The sequence below is a fragment of the Argiope bruennichi genome, chromosome 4, assembly GCF_947563725.1.
Source record: "Argiope bruennichi chromosome 4, qqArgBrue1.1, whole genome shotgun sequence".
Taxonomy (NCBI): domain Eukaryota; kingdom Metazoa; phylum Arthropoda; class Arachnida; order Araneae; family Araneidae; genus Argiope; species Argiope bruennichi.
Window position 1 is genome coordinate 23,269,723 of NC_079154.1, and position 21,593 is coordinate 23,291,315.

General features: G+C 29.4%; 1 protein-coding gene across 6 annotated transcripts in view; it reads left to right on the top strand.

The window, feature by feature from the left end:
- The window catches only part of LOC129965497 (autism susceptibility gene 2 protein-like), a 233,886-nt gene that overhangs the window by 201,442 nt on the left and 10,851 nt on the right, over positions 1–21,593 (top strand). For 2 of the 6 annotated variants that reach the window (XM_056079440.1, XM_056079442.1), the window contains exons 2-15: positions 8,941–9,144; positions 9,272–9,379; positions 9,994–10,029; positions 10,583–10,609; positions 11,111–11,156; positions 11,867–13,262; positions 14,268–14,581; positions 15,338–15,525; positions 16,527–16,613; positions 18,276–18,323; positions 18,481–18,585; positions 19,611–19,640; positions 19,725–19,938; positions 20,437–20,541. In XM_056079440.1, coding sequence (XP_055935415.1) covers positions 8,941–9,144; positions 9,272–9,379; positions 9,994–10,029; positions 10,583–10,609; positions 11,111–11,156; positions 11,867–13,262; positions 14,268–14,581; positions 15,338–15,525; positions 16,527–16,613; positions 18,276–18,323; positions 18,481–18,585; positions 19,611–19,640; positions 19,725–19,938; positions 20,437–20,541 — 2,908 coding nt within the window. The remainder of the gene's footprint in view (positions 1–8,940; positions 9,145–9,271; positions 9,380–9,993; positions 10,030–10,582; positions 10,610–11,110; positions 11,157–11,866; positions 13,263–14,267; positions 14,582–15,337; positions 15,526–16,526; positions 16,614–18,275; positions 18,324–18,480; positions 18,586–19,610; positions 19,641–19,724; positions 19,939–20,436; positions 20,542–21,593) is intronic. The other 4 variants (XM_056079441.1, XM_056079446.1, XM_056079443.1 and 1 more) reach the window with 4 other exon arrangements.

The following is a 21,593-nucleotide window of genomic DNA, read 5'->3' on the forward strand; positions in this document are numbered from 1 at the left end:
AAAATGTCTTTTTAAAAAGCGTCTGTCTGTCTGTGACAAAGGTAACTCAAAATCTCTCTGTGTTTGACGGATGAAATTTGGTACATTGTCTTTACACCAAATTTGTAGCTTCCTGTCAGATTGTGAGCCAAGTCTATTCGGAGGAAGTCTGTCTGTCTGGCTGCTCCAATATAAGTTAACATAACTACTAAACGAAGCGAACTAAATAGATAAAATTTGGTATGCATATTTTAATACCTATAGTGCAGGCATCTGCCAATTTTGAGCTAATTCTAACTAGGGGCTGGTAGTCAGAAATACGTAAATGCGATAATAAAAAATGCAATGATTTAATTATGTAAATTTTTGAATGTAATTTTGTGACTTCATGCGTGTCTAGTTTCTTATCAAAGTTTTTATTTGAGTCGATTGAGGAAAACGTGTCTAAAACACAAGTTCTATTTTCGGATACTATTAATTGCTTACCAGGGTTTAATCGTCAAAAACCCTTCAAGGACCACACGGTAGACTCAATAAAAATCCTAAATTCACGTGAAACTTTAATATTACAGAACTATTGTTCGCCAATGCCAAACAAGACGTTTGCTGGAATAATTCTTTTATTAGAGAAAATGCGATAAAATTTCGAGGAGTCCAGTCCGGCTAGTTGTTTTCAGTTCTTTGTATGTAGACATCACTGTGATAAATTAGCCATCCAAAATGTAAATTCAAATTTTTAAATGAATGTACTCAAACTTTGTGAACATGCAGTCTCTATTGTGTACAAGGCGGTGAATCAGTACTCTGTATAAAATAAGCGTATTTTCAGGCTGCCAATGGCATAGCATATACGTTTTGAAAGAGATGGTACTATCCTGAGTTAATATGAAATACGGCCAGTTGGAATTTCTTATCAAATTTCTGTTTCAAAATTTTAGATATCAATGGTGTAGAAATAAAGAATTGCCGCATTTACTATGGTACTTACGTTACGTATATTTAATTCATAAAACAAGACTGACATAATTTTGTTTTGAAGATTTTTTTTGAATGTGTAATCGCGAACCAATTATTTAATAAAGCATATTTTAAAAATGTTACTGATTTAAAAGAGAAAAAAAAAATTCTTTTCGGAAGGTGTGTGGTCGTTCTCGCTCTGACTTTGAACCTGTCGTGGGAGAGTCGAGAACCCTACTGTTAAAAGGGTTGTTGAAAAAGCTCTCGATAAAACCCCTCCTGGCAGCCATCCAACACTTAGAGCACGCGGAACAGCTGATATTGATGGGCCCGTCTCTTTATTGATAACCCGGAGAGAGTTATCCGTTTTTCCTCCGTGCATCGATAAAAACCGTATGCTAATATTGCGCCATTGTTCGACCTTTTCTTTCTTGCATTTTCTTTATGTGTTGAGAGAATAAAAATCCCAGCTCGGTCGAGTGAGGGAAGCAGGAAATATAAAGAACGATGCGTCGAGCTGACGTTCATAAACAAGAGAAATCGTTTATGCGATTGAGGCAGATAACATTTATTATTATTCATTACGTAATGCGTGGTCACCTTAGATGTCTTTTTTTACAGGAATGTAATGCTTTTTAATGTTAGTTTGTCGGAAACAGCTAACAGTGAGTGCTTTTTAAGATATATCAAGAGATAAAAAGCGCAGTATAAGCTAATTCTGTTGTATTTTAGGATGTTTTTCATTTCAACATTCATCTGTGTATTTTTTAAAGTAGATTCCTATAGGAAGATTACCTATTGCAGTGGTTCTCATGACAAGACTTCATGAAAATTGCTTCATTTCTTCACCGATCATGGTTCCTAGACCCTAAAACCACCTTAGTCCAGAAGTTATATAAAAGTTATATAACTAGAGTAATTTTGTTTGGATTTTAACCGGTTGTTAGAAGTGTAAAAATCTCGGACGAATTCGTAAATGGGCAGCCTTGTTAAAATTGGGTGGAAATAGTAGGGGGTTGAAATTTTCATTTAACTAAAACTTTCTTAATAATGAGGATAGAAAAACAAATCCAATTAGCCAAATTAGCGTCTCATTAAGACCAGCAATTTTTGTATTTAAAGTTTTTCCACAACAGCAATATCTTAGAAGTTAATGTCTGAAAGCTGATTTTCAAGCCATAATATTGAGTGTTTCTAACATGTTGCCACGCAGTAACAAATGTAAAAGAATCAACCATTGCCGTCCAGCTTTCAATATAAAACTGATAATGAATATCTGTTGCGACCCATTTGTCATTTTGTAATAAGCAGCAAACACCATAGAAGGAAAAAATATTTTTGGAGTTACGATTGGATATGGAAATAAAATCTCCAGAAGTGTATCGTTTATGATTCGGAATTTGTTATATTTTTCATTATTTCTGTTTTCATAAAGAAGATTTAGGAAAATAGTAACTTCATAGTTTAAAATATTTTAAAGAGGAGCCTTGTTTAACCTTTGCTGGGCTTTTGTTTATAACGGAGGCGAATTAAAAAACAACGAAATAAAAAAAATTCACCAGAAAGCAAAGTTTGGTAAGAAATTCCAAATTATAAATTTTTTTAAACAGTTATTTCGTTAACTTTTTTTAAAGAATGCATGTCATGCTTCGATACTTTCATATACTATTAGAGACATTCACTAAAGTGTCTGTGTTGCCACTCTTAATAAGTTTTAAATTTCCTGTTTATTTTCATTTTAGAGTTTGCATTGCATCTTATTCCAACTTGGAATGAGACAATTGAGTTTTGATTTCTGTCGTGTTTCTTTTAAGAATAAAATTTTTACGTTATGTTATTCATCTTTTTGATATACGGATCATTTGATCACTTCATCTGTAAATACTCTGATCAGTTTCTATTATCCCTGTGTAACTCTTCTTGTGTTGTGCAAAAATAAACCGATTCCAAAACGGAAATAGAGTTCCGAGTCATAACACTCACCTTCAGGTAATCACGCCAGAAGCAAACAAACACCCTTTGGATTTTGGATCTTCTCTTGCGTGAATGTTTTTATTGATTTTGAAACAAGGACATTTTATTTCAACATCTAATATGACATATAATATCTTTGAATGACATCTAATAAATGCGTATAACACCAAAAACATTTTTGAAAAAAAAAAAAAAAAAAAAAAGTCTAATGTGGGATGTGAATTTGATTTTGAACAATTAAAATTTGCATTCATTTTATGCACCAGCATTTTATATGATCAGTTCCGATTTCAGGATTCTGAAAAATTGTTTTTATCAACAAGAATTTTATGGTAAAAGCAAATGTAGGTTTTGGATGTAAAAGTGTTTTGTTTTTGGACAGTAAAATATTACTAGCAATTTTTAGGAATTGATATTTTCAGTCGAAGCAAATAGTTTCTATAGATAAATTGTGCATTTCGGTTCTGAAACAGCCAAAAGAGTTTATGTTCTATTAGTGTAGTAAAACTGGCCATAATTGTATTTTTTCTTATCAAATTAATGTATCGCAGGAGCATGAATTTCGTACCTTTACAGTTATATTTAGTGGAATAACAGCTAATAAGAAAATACACAGAAAAAGTAACAACCTCTGTGGGGAAAAAAAAAATCTTTTCTTCAACTTAAGTTTTTTTTTGCAAAGTTTTTTTCTCTTATTCTCCTTTCTAAAGAAATTTTTAAGAGACACATTACGTGGTTTGTTCCATTAAGTGCACGCATAATTACACTTTTAGTAAACTCATTAGAAACAATCTGCTAATTTTCCCCCTTCTTTTTGCGCTTCTTTAGAAACAGCTATGTAAGTTGGAGCGAGAATAATAAAGTGAAGAAAAATAAGTTTTCTGAAGAGGGCCGACGTAAATATTAAATTGGATTGTTTAAAGGTCTGAAAAAAGTGTTATCATGTTTGTTATACTAAATAGGATTACAGCCATGTACTCCCGAGATGCTGCCAATTCGCTTTTATTTGACTTTCCGGTGTCTTTTATTTAACTTGAAAAGGGGATTGTGTTTAACTTTGTTCTTCCTCTCGTAACGAAGTTCGATTCGTGCAGCGTTGAGTTGTAGCGCCATCTAGTGACGAATTAACGAAATAAATAGGTTGGACATGAATATAACTTTTATTTCAGTAAAGAATGCTAACTACTGAAACCAGTTTTATTTCTAACCAGTCTAATTACTAACTGTCTAGAAAAATATATATATGCATTTTTATGTTTTAAAAGAAGGATTTAATTTGATAGTTTTGTACTAAAATACATTTAATTTTTAAACGAGTCTTACTGGCGGTAATTATATCATTGTTCAACTTCACGTTTTCCAAGAAAATTAAACTTTAAAGATCATCATAAAGTTATAATTTTGTTCCTTGGTAAGATTTTTGTTTTTAAGTAAGTTTCCACAATGAAGAGTTAAAACTCTGAAGAGATTAGAGCAAATTTATGTTTATTTTAAGGAGATAGTAAACTTGTCGTGTTAAATTTAAATTTCATACTAAAAAAGTATGCCTTGTATTGTATAAATTAATTTCATAGCTGCATTTATTAAAATTATCAAACAATGTTACATTAATTTTTAATGAATTATGTAATGCTAACAACTATGAAATTTGTTAGTTAATTAATAGCTAATCGCCTGTAGCGACCAGTTGTTTCTCTGGATTTGCTTTTAACTTCATAATTAAGCCAGTCATCTTTTTTCCTGAGGAAAAATATTTTTATTGAGATAGTTTCGAAAGTGATAGTTTATTAAGTTAATGAAATACATATAATCACATTAGACAAATTTTGTATCTTACTTAGCCTAAGTTTGTGCTTTACATTAAAAAAAAAAACTCTCATATAATTCTGCATTTTAAATAAAGATTGCTCGTTTCTGTGAATATTAAAAAATGAATGTGAACTAACCAGATTTTTAGTAAATGATATTTTTTTTTCTAATAATTGATAAAAGGAAAAGAAAATTTTTAAAGTAAATATCAGCAATTTTTTCATTGCAAATTTTGCTTAGTTTTTGAGCTTCAAAATTATTTATATTTTGGAACTAAATATTCTTTGTGTTTTATTAACATTTCTTATGCAATTATTATCTTTTACTAGTTTTTTTCCTACCCATTTTTTAATTGAAAATTATTCACTGAGATTATTGCTCTCAAGAATTAATAATGGGTACTTTTTAAACAGACATCATGCATTTTCTTTGTTTTGTGAATTTGTTCTTATGTTATTAAAAAGAATATATATAATTAATTACAAGATAAGCTTTTGACACAGAAAAAAAAAATATTGTAATGGCTGCAGTTAACTGAGTTGTCCTGCGGATAAAGCTGTCAAACATGACAGAAAGTGAAATTGTTAAAATGTGTTTTAAGCAGGAATTTTTCCAAAATCTTATCTTGCAGTGCACATAATATTAAATAAATATGTTCAAGCCTTATCTGCCTCATTCTACTTCAGTGTTGACATGGGAAAAAAAAAAAAAAAAAAAAAAAAAACTCTCTAATTTCATCATTCTGATTTTCTTCAATCTTTTTCACCCTCAAATGCTTTTTTCTTTTCCTTTTCCTATTTTATCACTTTCTGAAAGATAAACACTGACCTCCATTTTCATCTTTCTAAAAGCCAGAGATAAGAGGAAAGGCTAGAAGAGTCAACTTCCAGATTTTGTAGATTATGAGCTTGTATTTTTTTTTTTTTTTCAGCATTTTCTGGAATTATAGAATTGTTATTGAATTAGGGCAGTGTATTTGTGGAATTATTATGCATGAAATCAAAAACTTCGCAAGTTCTCTTTTCTGATTTATTGCATATAGCATATAACTTTTCTTTGTTTTTAATTAATTCAGGGTTTTTGAAAATTAAAAACTTGTTTTTTTAGATTCTGTTCAAATTAGGACTACATATACTTATAAAATGAAGAAAAACATTTGAAATTGTATTGAAATAATTCGTAAGCCTATTTTTTTGAAATGCAGTGAAAGAATAATAAATTTTATAGTCTCTGCTGTCATCTAAAATGTGATTTCAAAACGGAAGATCCTTCATTCCTAAATATATACGTATTGTTTTTGTTTTTTCTGATGCATTCTTAGGCATTGCTATAATATTCAGTATTTATGATGAAATAATCAGGATTTGTTAATAAGTAACTCTATTCTGAATACCTAGTATATATAAATTGGAGATTTTTTTTATATCTCATGAAATAAAATGTGGAGTTAAATAAGATCCAAGTTTTATTTTTTTATGCAGATTTCAAATTTTTTATGTTCAAAACGCATTGAGAATAAAATTATAAGCATGATTAGATAAAATGTGTTGTATAATAAGTATAACCTAATTAATTTGATGAAGGAAATTGATTAAAAACTGATTCGTGTTTTGCACAAAATTTTCTCTTATTTTAAAAGCAATTTTTTTTCCCCTTCGTCTTTTAATAACTGTAATAATCTAACAAATTTTATATAGCAAAAAGAGGAAACATTAGATTACTGAGAATTTACCAATTAATGAACTTTCATAAATTATAAATTCTAATGTACATTAAAACTAATTGATAATCTGTTAAAAGACTTTTTTTTTTTTTTTTAAGCATTGATCATTTTTGTGTCGCCAAAAATCTGTATGACTATTAAAGATTTCTATACTTTGAAAAGAATGTTTAGAATGTCCATTATTTTATCCTTTTTGGTTCTCAATGTTTTTGCTTTAGTACTAGTTTATCAAAGATTGAGTCAATTAAAAAATTGCTTGTGTGGGATAAACAATAAAAATTTCTGATATTGTGAATCTAAAGCATATTACTCTGTAATAGTGGTACTAATTGTATATGATAATGGGATGAATGTTTTATATCACAGGCTGTCGACAAAACCAAGAAATCGAGGAAGAAGGGATATCAGTTTAAATTCGTGAAATTAACTAAAAAATCAGCGAAAATAGTTGAAACTCCTAGGAATCGTGCAATCGGCGATTTCGCTCTATTGTTTCTCTATACCCGAAGCCTAATGTCGCCAAAACTATCTTAACAACAACAATTCGAGACAGCTTTCTTTCAAGGGAATGGCGACTTTTTGAAATTTCATCACGATAAGAAGAGTGATAAGCTGATGAATATAGCCAACAGCAGTCCTAATGAAACTTATCAAAAGATCAGTTTTCACTTTCCAAATAATAGTGAATAAATTTTAGTACGACCTGCTCTCAATTCAAAATCTTACAAGGAAGTCATATCATTGTTAAAGATGATAACGATACTTTCTCATGATAGCAGTAATGATGGAAGGGAATTGTTGATCAATAAATATTGTCTATGGGGGATCAATAAATATTGTCTATGGGGGAATATTGAAGAACAAACCCTCATTACAAGAATAATTGTTTGGCAGTATTCAAACAAATAATAGAATAAATAATTTTGAAGTGTCAAAACATTTAATTTTGAATGTCAGAAATTCACGAGTGAAACAAAAAAAAATGTATAAAGCAAAGAAACGAAAAGGAGAAAGGGAATCGAGCAAAAATTTGTAGGGAGGAAAGGGGGGGGGGGGCTAATATCAGCTCAGAGAATTAAAAACAAACATTTTAAATTTTGAGGCAACATAAAAAGAGAATTTAAGTCTTGAGGAAGAAGTTGCGAGCCTCTTTGTTTTGGAAAAAGGAGCCTTTCTGTTGTTGTTGTTTCTTATGGCACTTCTTATAGATAAGCCCGCTGACGAACTCATCGATTTTAAGCCGAGAGAGCCTTTCTGGTTTCAGTAGCGCCATCTAGGGCCAAGAGTACGTCTTAGCTACTCATGCGTCACATTCGCTTGCCCAACTCCTTTTTACAGGGGGGCACATTCACACGCCTCACAGATAGAACAAAGATGAACGACCATGTCCGAGCCGGGACTCGAACCCGGGATGCCCAGATCCCGGGGAAGACACTATTCCTATGGCAAAAACTTTTTACTTCACTTAAATCAAGATTTTTTTTAAAAACCAAGCTTTTTTTTATTTAAGGCTCAAATAATTTATATTTCAATTTTGAAATTAAAAATTGATTATTATTTGTATTTTTTTCTTCTCCATTTTAATTCTAATAGGTAAATATTTAAGGCTTGGATTTTTAACTTTAAATTTGTATCTTTCATCTAGTGTTACTTTTATAATAATTGGAATTAATTTTTATTTATTTATTTATAGATATATAAACTTTTGATTAGAGCAAGTAATTTATTATTAGTTTTTTTAGAAAAACTTTGAAGTATAAAATTTATGAAGTTCCTTTTGTTTAAATTTTAGCTATAATATGTATTATTAGGTGAATATAATCATATACTATTTTATATTTATATTGCAATATGTAATTTTAGTACTTATTCAAAAAAAAAAAAAAAGCTAATTAGCGAATGCTGTTTTAAAATTTTGAGCAAAGATCATAATAACTTTACTGCTAACTTAAACTATTTTAATGTTTCTTTGAATTCTTTTGCAGTTTTAGAAGCAAAATATTCATTCAAAATTTTCAGTATTTTTTCCATATAAGAAAAATGTAGTATACTTTCTTAATAGTTTTTTAAGGATATTCATACTATTATTTAAAAAATAAATTTAAAGAAAAAGTATTATTTTTTATATTAAATAAGTTTGAAAAGTTGTTGTATATTGTACATATTCAATGATAATGGCAAGGAAAAAGCTAGAAAACTAATATAATTAGTAGCCTTAAATCAGGAAAATGTTGCATGTTTATAATGAGGAAAATTTTTTTCACGGTTTTCTGAGCTGCACTGTAAGGTTTTTGTGTTTATATATTTGACACTTTTAACTATGATTTACTTATGTTTTTATAGAATGGGGAAAAAAAAATCGGTATGTTGAAACTTTATTAAATATACTTTCTTAACAATTGTTTATATGATTACATAGTTTTGGTTTTCCTTATTTAAAATGATTTGTCTTTTAAATAAATCAGCTTTCTTATCTGCTATCTATTTTCCCTTTTTAGCGCACTGTAAATAAATATGATAAAAAACCAGATGTGGATGGTGTTAGCACAGAAGAAAATAATCCTAGGCAAAACACCACCACAGATGCCGATCATCCTCCTGTTCTTGAAGAATCACTGCCCCATCTGGAAAAGAAGCCCAAGTCAAAGAAAAACAACAACACATTGCCAAAAGTGAAAAAGAAAAATTATGTAAATAATAAGGTATTTAATTCTATTCTCGTAAATTTATTGTTTAATTCGTTTGAAAAACATTCACAGAACATTTGAAAAATAATCAAAACTTATATATATATTTTTTTCTGGTTATTAATATATTGTTCCTTTGTAGGCTCGGAATAATATTAAAGGTCCTTGTCTGACGAATGATGAAAATTCAAAACCCGGTGAAGAAATCCTTGAAACTCCCAGGAGTACATCTCGGGACCAACTCAGTGATGTAAGTGTAAATTTCCAGTTACTAGGCATCTTAATCATTCATCTATATTTTTGATTCTTTTTTTTTTATCCGATAAAAAAAAAAGAAGAAAAAAATCCAAAATAATTTTTTAAAATTGGTAAATGAAACATTAATTGTTTAACCATACCTAACTATTATCACACATAAATAATAATAATAAAATAAGAGAAAGAATGTTTGGCAAGTTTTTGCATCTTCAAGATGTTTCTGCGAGTAAAAGTAACATTAGAACCCAAATTTAAAGATTGTGAGAAATCCTTATACCATACCAAATGTAGATTTTAATAAGATGAATAGAGTTTTGCTCCCAGATTTTCAACTGATTATTATACTTGCTCTTTCTATCATTTTTTCATGACACTTTTTATGTTTATTTTGTGGCATTTTGGATTGTTTTTATTTTAACAAAATAGATTGTTTTATTTGGATTGAATGCAAATAAGATTTTATAATGAAATAAACTAAAATATTTTGAAAATTCTAAATCAGAAATATTTTTCATTTTAATATATTTCTGTGTAATGATTGGATTTTATTTTAAATTAGTATTAGTTTAAAAAATATACTCCTTATTCTGATCATTTTGATTACAGGCAAGCAGTCATGCAAGCTTAGAAAAAGGATATGAGGTATGACTATCTTTTCATAAAATTTATTTTTGTAAAATAGTGCAATTCATGAAATCAATTGCTTGTTTTTATTAATATGTTATTGCATTTCTAATTTCATCTGTTATCATAGTAAATTATTTGATTTAATATTTTCTTTACAATCTACCTTTCTACTTTTTCTTACCTTTTTGATTACAATATTTTCTTTGATACTTATCTAAAATATGTTATTTATCTGCGATGTTTGGAAAAATTAATAATAATAGTTATTATTAAAATTTTCTAAATTTAGTTCACAAATTTAATTTGCTTTTACTTGCTGACTACAGTTGGTACTACTTTGTGATAAAATTACTGATAATTGAATCGAAAACTGGTATTATTGAAACTTCAGCTAATCTCGATTGTTACACTTTAAAACTAATTAAATTAGCTAAGTGATCACTTGTAAAAATTTTGAAAAACTATGATATGCATTTTGTACATATGGATTTATTTTCAATATAAAAACAAAATAGTAGGGCATTATCATAAATTTTATTCATGTAAATTTTTAATTCTTTTTTTGCAGTGTGATAGTGAAAGTGGAGATGAAAGAGTAAGTGGAAATTATATTTTTCTTTTAACTATAGAACTCAATTAATAATTGCATAAAAAAGCAATTTATCTCATATTTGAATGTTAGAATTTATGTATCCATGATTATTAAATTATGTCTACAGTTAAATATTTTGATATTTCTTTGATACTGTTGATTGATGATTCACTTGATTGTTGAGTACATTATTTGGGTATAATATAATTTTTTTTTTTTTTTTGATAAGCAATTTACTCTTGAAAGATGTTAGATTAATTCTGCTGCCTTTATTAAAGAGGATGGAGGGGGATAACTGGCTATTAATAAAGATGTAATCAAATGGTGAAAGAAGGGGAAAAAAACAACAACTTATGATATAAAATTTATACTCGATATTTTAATAAGTTGTAGAAATATTGCATATTTCATTTATTTGTAGTAATTTTATTTTTGAATAAAATTTCAAATTTATTAAAGACTTGTTAATGAGTTTAAATATTTATAGACTTATGTTATTTTTAGGCATCAGAACCTGAATGTGATTTATTTAGCTCTAAAGTTACGGATAGTAAGTATACAAATTATTTAATAACATCTGTGCATGAATCTAAATTAAATTTACCGGAATTTTCTGTAATTGTTCACTTATTATAAAATTTTGGCCATTTTTTTTATTGATGTAATGAAATTATATAGAAATAAGGATCTATTTCGTTTTAATATGTTTAAAATTTATCGCAAGCATTCATTAAAAAAAATTAAGATTGTAAATGGCATAATCATGAATATATGCAAATTTTGTATCCAAGTGTGTTTGAAAATTTTTATTTAGTATTTAAGTGTTGTGAATTTCAATGCTTTTCTTTTCCTTCATGTGTTAGTTCTTAAATGACATAAACTCTGAATTAATAATTTTTGACTATTTTAATAGATATTTTACAGACATGATACATTTCTGCTGAAATGTCGATTTCAGCATTTTCAGAATCGAATTTTATCATTCTTGAGATCAGTTTTTTAAAAGATAATTCTCTATTATTTTTAATATTCCAAGCTTATTTTGTTTAAATTCATTCATTTTCTTAAATTAATCATATTTAATTTTTTCAGTGTTACTATTTGGTAAAATTCGTTCTTTTGTGAAGTTCTAACTTTTTTAAAATTCTTGCCTGTGTCATGTTTGCTTAATATACTATTAATATATTTACTTGGAGAACTGTAATACATTAATTATTGAGTGATATTATGCATTTAATTAAATGTTATTCTCAATCACAGGTAACTTTATAGCAAAGAAAAACAATCCTGGTCATTCTCAAAGCTGCCGATCGCCCCCAGTGTTGCCACCTATCCACCCAGTTCACAATGGAACTCATCATCCAGAGCCTTCTACTGCTGTAGCGGCTGTAACAGCTAGTTCCAGCCCAGCAAACACTTCATCAACTATGGTTGTAGGTTCCACTAGTCCACGGGAGCCCCAGATAGGTAGCCCTGCAGTCATTCCTGTTTCCTGTTCATCACCTGCTTCACCCCCATCTGGTGTTGTTCCTGCCTCACCACCACCCTTCTTACATAAGGGTCCTCCTCCTTCAGTGAATGCCAAGGACAGTGCTTCCAGTAGCAAACTCCTCAGCAACGGGTATGAGTTCGTGTCGGATACATCTCCGCCTTCGCCATTAGCTGCGGCCAAGTTAATGTCACCCAGCAAGTACCTCCATAAGAGGGTGCCACCAGTGCCTTCCTGCAGGGACAGTGTGGCTACATTGAACAGCAAGCCAGCTATCAATGTTTATGATTTTGTTTCAGATCATTCGGCTCCTTCATCTCCTGATGGAGTCATTTTTATATCGCAATCCAAATTTCTCCATAAAGGTATTTCTCCTCCTGTAGCTACTACTGCCATTAAAGATTCTCCTTCTTCAACGGACAAAGTGAGTAATGGGCATGCCACAAACATGTGTGCATCGTCACCACCACCCAGGCTTGCATCTCCTGTTATCCAGAACAATCACAATAAAAGTGCTTTGGACATGAGCATTAAAAACAATGTGTCCATGGTCAAAACTGAACAACAGCAACAACATCAGCAGCAGCAGCAGCAGCAGCAACAACAACAACCACCTACCATCCTACCTCCTGCCTCTGGAGATTTGAGGCTGCAGTCATCTCCAGGGCAGTCAAGGTCATCATACAGCATTCCATACTCTACCTCTCAACCCATTCGTAAGATGACTTCTTCCCCCAGGATGTCGCCTCTCACTATCCCAACATCACTGTCATCTCCAGCCCATAGTGTACCTCCAGTCTTGCCAGTTTCACCTGCAACAGTAATTTCAATACGAACTACAACTACGACATCTGTAACGATGTCCAATGTGTCGCAGACACTTGCAACAAGGTGTCGGAGTCCAGTGGTGACTGCGTCACATTCAAATACTCCGACACCAATTCCTGCCAGAGATACGCACAGTTCCCACAGTAATAGTAGTTTGTCTAGCCTCAGCCAGTTGAGCACACCGGTGCACAAAGAGAGAGATGGGGGTGGTAGCCGCAGTCACAGCAATTCCAGCAACATGGCTCCATCTGCCAGTGCTGCCTTAACTAGCGCGCCTGCATATGCCTCTGCCAGCAGCTTGGCAGGTTTAGTCTTCTCAAAGCCTCAAAGTTGGAGTGGGTAAGAATATCATTATTCAGATATTTAGCTATGAATTTTATCTATTTTGTGACTAATTAAAGATGCATTGCATAGCTTCGTTGCAGATATGTATTGCATCTAGTACTATATTGCATTGACCTGTGTTAATTTCTTTTGTCAATTTTAATAAACATATGATTGACATTTGTTATGCAGCATATGTGTGCAACATAGTAATTTAACGATTTTTAAAGAAATCTAAGTAGATGCATGTGTTGCAGGTAATTTGTTAGTATTGTGAATTCTTTCCCATGTCATCATTTTTTTTTGTTAGTTTGTATTCAAAGAATATGTTAGTAACATTCTCAGTGAGCTTTACACAATATAAATAATTATTTAGTTAAATCAATAACGTGGGGAAATTCAACACCCAGCATTAATATGTAAAATATATTTATTAAGATTACAAGGACGAAACATTACTAAACTAACATAAAACACATAAAAAGATACATGAGTGTGAGAAATGCGTCTTACCGTCTAGCTCTCGTTATGTGATCAATGACGCAACATGGCGCTATACAGGATATGAGAACTGTTAGCAGCTCCCGCAATAATTTTAGTTACTTTTAGATGAAAGCCTGAATTTATTATTGTATTTTTGCATTTTAGTCTTTAGAAAATGATTTAGAACTCTAAGCTTTTTCTTATTTTTTCAATTCATATTCATATATATAAATCAGTTAACTTTTATTTTCAGCCTAAATACTATGTTAATAAAAATATATAAAAAGAAAATATTTCTTTTGCAACTTGTTAAACCATTCAGAATTTCCTATATGTTTAATAAGTATGTAGGAATAATTGATGGTTAATGCATTCTTAAAATTTTTTTTTTGAATTTATATGTTTTTTTTTTTTTTTTTAACTATTTTTATCTAACAAAAATGGGTGTTTATTTGCCCTGTCATCTTAATTGCTTTTAATTATATGTCTGATTGGTTTTATTTTGTTAATTTCTCATGAATTTCATGCTGATTTCAGCAACTCCAGCACAACAAACACAATATCAGTCTCAGCAACTCGCTCCTCAACACCTCAACAAAGGGCTTCCCCTGCTCTCAGCAGCAGTGGTAGCACAAGCATCCCTCTTGCTCCCACACTTCCGCCTGCGCATCATACTTCTCCCTTTGGCAACCATGCTGGGCCTCCACCACCACCTCTGCTTCCGGTTGCCTCTCATCACAACATGTTCACCACTGGGTCTTTGACACCAACTCTACCTCTGGAGGCTTCGGCTGGTCCATCGCCTTACAGAGCAGAGACGCTCTTCCCACAACATAATGAATATAAAAAACGTGAGTAATGATCTATCAAGTTTTCTTTTTTACTTTTAAAGTATTCTGATTTAGAATGTTTTGATTATGTTATGGCTATTAATTAATGAAGAAAAAAGTAAAAATCTCTATTAATAGGGATAATTTATATAAAATGCTTGTTAATTTGATATAAGAAGAAACTATGATCTCCTGAGTTTAATAATAATTTTGCTCTTGACATGCTTTGAATTAAAAAAAGAAGAAATAACTAGTTATTGCACAAAAAAAGTATAAATAAATGGTGAATCTTAACCCTTTAACTGGCTGGAATGGAAAGTCATACCAACAATGGAATGTAGAATGTTGTTCTTCTTACATTTATTATCCTTTTAGGGAGAATTATCATGCTGGATAGTCACCAATCAATGAGTTAATAATTTCTATTTTAAAACTTCCAGTGTTGCTGCACATATAAAAAGGGGGAAAACCCCCCTTTGTCTTTGTAATTCTTTATGAATCATATTTTCAATTTTCTGTAAGATTCCTTGCAGTTGATTTTGCTATTATCTTTTTCTTATATTCATATTCTTTGTCATATTAACTGTAGAAAATACTGCTTTAATCGATCTATGGAAATAATTTCATATGTTGTCAATTTTAGTATGGACAATTTATGGATACAATTTCATTAATATTTTATCATTATTTCATTTTTTCTTAATCTTCTTCTCTCTGTTATATTTCTTTGCAAAAACATTATCAGACTGAAAACATATTAATTTTCTTAATTTCCAGATCCTGACTTCCTAAGGAGAGAACTTGATACCCGGTTTTTGGCCTCTCAAGATCATTCCATTCCAATTCCTCCTCCTCCCTACATGCAAAGTGAGGTTCAACATCATAGTCAGATTCACCAGCAGGCGCCTTTTATTGCTCCTCCTCCTCTAGGCGCTCCAATGGTGACGCAACAACCTACACACTTAGTGAGTAATTTTCAAAGAATTCTTCCAATTAGTACTTTTAGAACAAAATTCAGTTTAATTTTATAATAAATCTTAGAAGCTAGTGATGTTAAGTGTGTTATGCACTTGTCTCCTTAAAAAATTGGACAAATTTTAAAATTCATTTTTATGCTTAATTACTGAAAACTGAAAGTTGATGTTTTGTTGATTATGTTCAGTTCGAATTACTATGAAGAGCGAAATCATATCTGTCATTCTATAGGAAAGATCCTTGTTACAATCTCTCGCACAGTTCACAGCTATCTCAGAACTATTTCCTCTTATGAATGGCCTGGAAATATTTGTACTTCCTACATATTTTTTTGTTATTTATATATTTGTAAACATTTAAGAATTGCTGCTTAGATAATGATTATCTGGAACACTACAGTTGAGTTATCAAAGTAATTGAAATGAAAGTAAGTATCAGTATGACATATAATACCTTCTTTACCTAATTAATCAACTGGCAAATTTCAGCATTATGGCAGTTATTATAAATTTAGAAATGTTTCTGCTTTACCATAAATATTTGACTAATTGTGGGACTGAATATGATAAATAAACAAACAGTGATATAAATTTTTCACCTATAATATCAATAGCATTGAAGTCATAAACTATGTTTGGAAGTATATAAAATCAGAAACAATTTTTATACTACCAATTTATCTGTATTTGCAAGACACCATGTATATGAAACATTAGATCTTTCGATATCAAATAAGGATAGTATATGTCATGTAGATGTCACTTTTATTTTTTCAAAATTTTAAAAATAGAAGATATGGTCAGAAACAAAATTCTTTTTGAAGTGGTTAATCTTTGCACAATAGGAGCATCGATAAACCAAAACGATATTAAAAAAATATTTAGTGACATTGCTGTAGTAATGCTTTGTTATATGTTACAGCTAGAAGTAAATAATGTAATTGAATATTTGAAGCAAAGATTCATTATTTTCTTTATTCCTCTTATTTAAGACACTCCAGAGTCCTGGAAATGTAGGTTTTGTCGTAGATAGCTGTGAGGACAAAGAAGTTGGGGCCTTACTATGTTGTGGAATAAATGTAAATATGTTTCACTTGTGCATACACAGTTTGTTATTCCTATGTTTGCAACAAACCATACCTGGGGTTGCATCTTGGAGTCCTGTGTTAAGATTTTAAAACTTTTTACCAATTCTAAATTGCATGGGATCCTCAGTTTAGGTTTGCTGCACAATTTCCATTGTTCTTCAGTACCCAAAAGATTGATGTTCCATTATTCCTTTCCTTTTTGTAGATAGTAATGTATCAGGCAGTATGCATATTATGATCTATTTAACAGCAGTATTCATGAAATGTTGCTTAGAATAGACAAAAAGGCTTTTAGTGTGCATTAGCAGATAAATAAGTATTTTCTGATATGTTATGTATTACGTAAAATAACTCGCTTGTGTATTAGACATTATTAAGAAACATTTGAAGTTATTGATGATAATCCTTAGTAAGTTTCAAATATAAAAGTTTTTATATATATCTTTATTGATGGAAAAAAAATTAGATGCTATTTTAAATTATAAATTCTGTGATTTATTTTTATGAATTTCTGTGGGCAAAGTTTGCTGGCAGAATGCTCAAAGCTGAAAGAGTGTGCAAAGCTTTTTCAAGAATTTTTATGTAATTATATTTACACGATCATTTTTGGAAAGATCAATAACCTTTTTGAATTCTATATATTATTTGTGTAGCCATAGCTACACAAATAATATATAGAATCAAGCATTTAAATGATGCAGTTATATTTTCATAAACATTCAGAGGAAAACTAAATACTTGTGTAATTTGATATGTAAAGGTAAGAACATTTTTAATAGCAGTAGGGGTGGGTATATTTTTAAAATGCGAGAGTAATCAGAAGAATTTATCTAAAAGGTGAACATAATTTGGATTTTTAATACACATATATATTATCTTGAGATAATCAGTTATTTTTTTTCATCGTTTATTTAAAATCTTTTTGTTCTCAAATTTTTGAATGATAAAAAATGAGTTGTTTTCCTTTTTTTTAAATTATAGATTTTTATACAATATTTTCTTGTTGTTGTGATAGGTCAAATGAATTTAAACCCAATTTGTAAAATATGTACATCCATAGCATCAATTGTATAATAACTTGTTTGATTAGGTACAAAAAATTTTAACATCTCCCATAAAAGTGCTGCCATTTCTTTCTTCTCAATTGTGCTATTGCCTAGAGTTTTTTTTTTTATTTGAATCTGGACCTGCTATTGCAAATGTCTTTTATGACTGTTGTGACCTTTTAAAATATCATTATTATTAAAAGCAAATTCTATTTCTCCTTTATTCATCCATTGGTCAATATAATAATGATTTAGCATTTTTTTTTCCATTTGTAGCTTTTTATAGTCATTTTTTTGTAGTATGTGTATTGTTAAAATTGTTATAACTAATAATTTTTTTAAAATTGTAATGAGAAAGATTGAATGTATTTCATAAAAAAATTAGATTAGAATAGTCAATATATATATATATTGATAGCATTTGTTATCATTCAGTTTTGTTGATTAAATTTACTTACTCAGTAATCCTTCATTAGAAATTGGTATCATGTGTTAATTATAATATAAAGAAACAGAAATTTGAGATGAAGTTTCATTTATATATATATTTTTCATAAAATCATCTATATGTTGACTGATGTTCTCTCTCTCTCTCTCTCTGTTTTAGTATGAAAAATATCCCAAACTGGATTCTTCTCTGTACAGACGGCCTTCTGTAAGTTATCTTCATTCAAACAAATCATTTATATTACAATTATTATTATTAATCCATTCCACCAATATTTAGTTACTTGTTATCTTTATAATATGTCCGTTGTTCTTTTGCTCTGTTTCCCTTTGTGAGTTGTTGAGTTGAATGTTTGTACTTTCAGATTGGTTTGTCCAATTACCCCCCTGTTTCTTCCTTGTTTGCCCCCGGTGGAGGGGCTTCCACTCCCTTTGTTCCTCCTGCCCATCTTGCAGCTATACAGCCAAAGGTAACACTAATTTTATATTAACAACTTTTAACAAACTTATATAATATTCACTGTTTGTTTTCATTAACTGTGTTAGTGTGTGTGTGTACATACAAATTTAATATCTGATTGAGAAGCACTCTTTGCTTGTACATTCTTTAGTTATAGATCTATTATTTAATGTAATTTGAAATCTCTTTTAACTTTTTCCACAAAAAAAAAAAATTGTTGCAGTTTATGACCTTTGTCCTAACAAACATTGACAGTTTATAGATTAAATTTCTACTTATCACATTTTGTTTTTTACTTAAAGTCTTCTGTTTATAAATGAGGGAGAAAAAAATGCAAAGATTTTTACATTTATTTTACTAGTATTATGTTTGTAGTCTCTAATGTCAAGATCCTATTTGGTGTTTTTAATTTTGAATTCCATGTAAAGATAATCTGAATTTTTTGAATCTGCACATCTGTTTGACTTTGCCTTATAAGCTCATATTTTGCTTTTCAGCAAAATCAAAACCTATTTTTAATTTTATGTTTTATTCTATACATATGACATAAATGATATAGATCGGTCATTTTTCTTTTCTCCTTATACTTTGTATATTATATAATAGGGCTTCTGTGTATTTATTTTACATATTGGGTTTTATTTGTGAGGTTACTAGATTGTTATAAATGGATGTATTTTGTATTACAAGTAGTGTAGAATTTAATGCTGCATGTTAAAAAATATCATGTTTACAACTTTATGAATCAATGGGTTATTAATTTGCTGTAACTAATTTTTCAGTTACTATTTGTAATATTATTTTTATTTTGGTAATATTTAATGTTAATTTTAATCTAAAAAAAAACAGTTTTCATAAATTGTTTTTCCATCTGCTTAAAAACAAAGATACATGTTTTGTTTACCACTCACTTTTCAAATAACATTTAAATTATAAATGGTTTTCTGTATTTAAATTTTTTTTATTTTATTTAAGGTATATATGATATTATTTTGATTAAATATTATGAATCTAATTTGTAATTTCCTATTGCAGATCAATTCTGTTCCCAAAACCAAAAGCATGGTAAATATATCATGATATAATTTTTCTGAATTTGTATTTCTTTTATATTGTCTGTGTTATTTCTTACAACAATTTCGTTCCCAGAAACCTGGAAAATGGTGTGCTATGCATGTGCGAATAGCATGGGAAATTTACAATCATCAACAAAAGCAGAAACAAGCCGAGGCCCACAAAGCTGGCATGGCTCTAGCATCTGTAAAACCTCCAGATCACCTACATGCTGCTAATCATTTGTTCTGTTCTCTGCCAAGAACACATGAAATGTCACCATTTTCAAGCTCTCTGTTGTCTGCTGCTGGTAATTATGATTAATTTTTTTTGTTATAATAATTTAATGTATGTTTGTTGCATTTGTGATTTCATATAATTTGATAATAGCAAATTTTTAAGATGCTATTCTTTTAAGCATTGCAAATTTCTTTATCTTTATTAAGTGATAATGATTTTGAGTGCAAGAATGCATATATTTTTTTAAAGATAATTTATGCCTTAGAAATTTTTATAATAAAAAGGAGTTTTGTAAATGATTTCTCGGTTGACATTTATGAGATTAAATTTCCTTGCTTTTAGCAGTTATTTTAAATGATTTATTGATATCCAAGCTTTCTGTGAACTACTATTTAGTTTAAATAATAAATCTTTTAACGCTATTTCATTTTAATAATTAGAAAAAGAGATGCCTATGTTTTTAAGATTTATAACATTGCTTGAATTGTTGTATACTGTTAAACATAACATATCAGTCCATGTTCATTTGAGAACAGGTAAATATTTCTTATTAAACACTTCTTGGCAGGTCTTATTTATTCATGCAATTCTGTTGCAGCTTCAGGCCATCCGAGAACGTTCGAAACATCATCTCATCCTTCAACATTCCTGAACCCAACACCAGCTCATTTGGGTAAAATTTCCGATGAAATTTCCTTCTTTGCAATTGATGCAGTAAAAATTAATTTCCTCTATCGTGAAAGCGTTTTGATTAGCAGTCAGAGTTACTAATTCATTGCTTTGAGTTCATTTATATGTATGAAAATCTTTAACTTCTCAGCAAAAAAAATACACATTAAAAATTATTGTTGTTATGACATCATATATCACAATCATAAACAATACATTTTCTTATTAAATTACATCTATTGTAATTATGTTAATTTTTATTTAAATTTCAATAAAACTAAAGGTACAATTTTGTTATATCTTAGAATAATCGCTGATTCTTCCAAACTTAATTCATACACTTAATGGAGTGAAAATTTCCACTGGAGGCTTAGTATTTTAAACCTTGAATTTTATAAAAGTTTTCTGGAATTTCAGTTTAATGAGGATTTTCAAAATATATGTGTTAGTGTGTGTACTAAATTTTTGTGACTGTACATGCATATCTTTAATATCCTCATCAAACTGAAATTGTATAATCAGTAATTTGACATCCATCAGCATGACATTCATATATATAATGGAATGACCATAGTTTTTTTGTTAAATTATGAAAAAAATCATTATAAAGCAACAATTGTATAACACCTCTGGTACCTGTGAAATTTAGTTTTTACTTTCAGTGTTCCAATTTGTGAAAAATTTATATTACTGATTATGATTCCATTAAAACATTTAATATCTAAAACTAATTAAAATTTGATAAGTATCACATTTGTCATAATCATTTTCCTAATCATTGAAAACAATATTCATCTATTTGTTCAATATTACTTCACTCACTTTATACAAAAGGAGAATTTTGATGTAGATGTTAAGATCAAATTAAATTCTTATAGTATTTTTTTGAAGTGTTATGTTTTGATGAATCATGTTGTGAAATTGACAAAATAGTATATTATTGAAGGGGTTAATTAACAAATTTTTTCTGATAACACACAAGGCGTTTTTAACTTGAATATGAAATATAAATTGTTCTCATTGTGGTCTTGAATGGAAGTGAAAATTCATTCAATT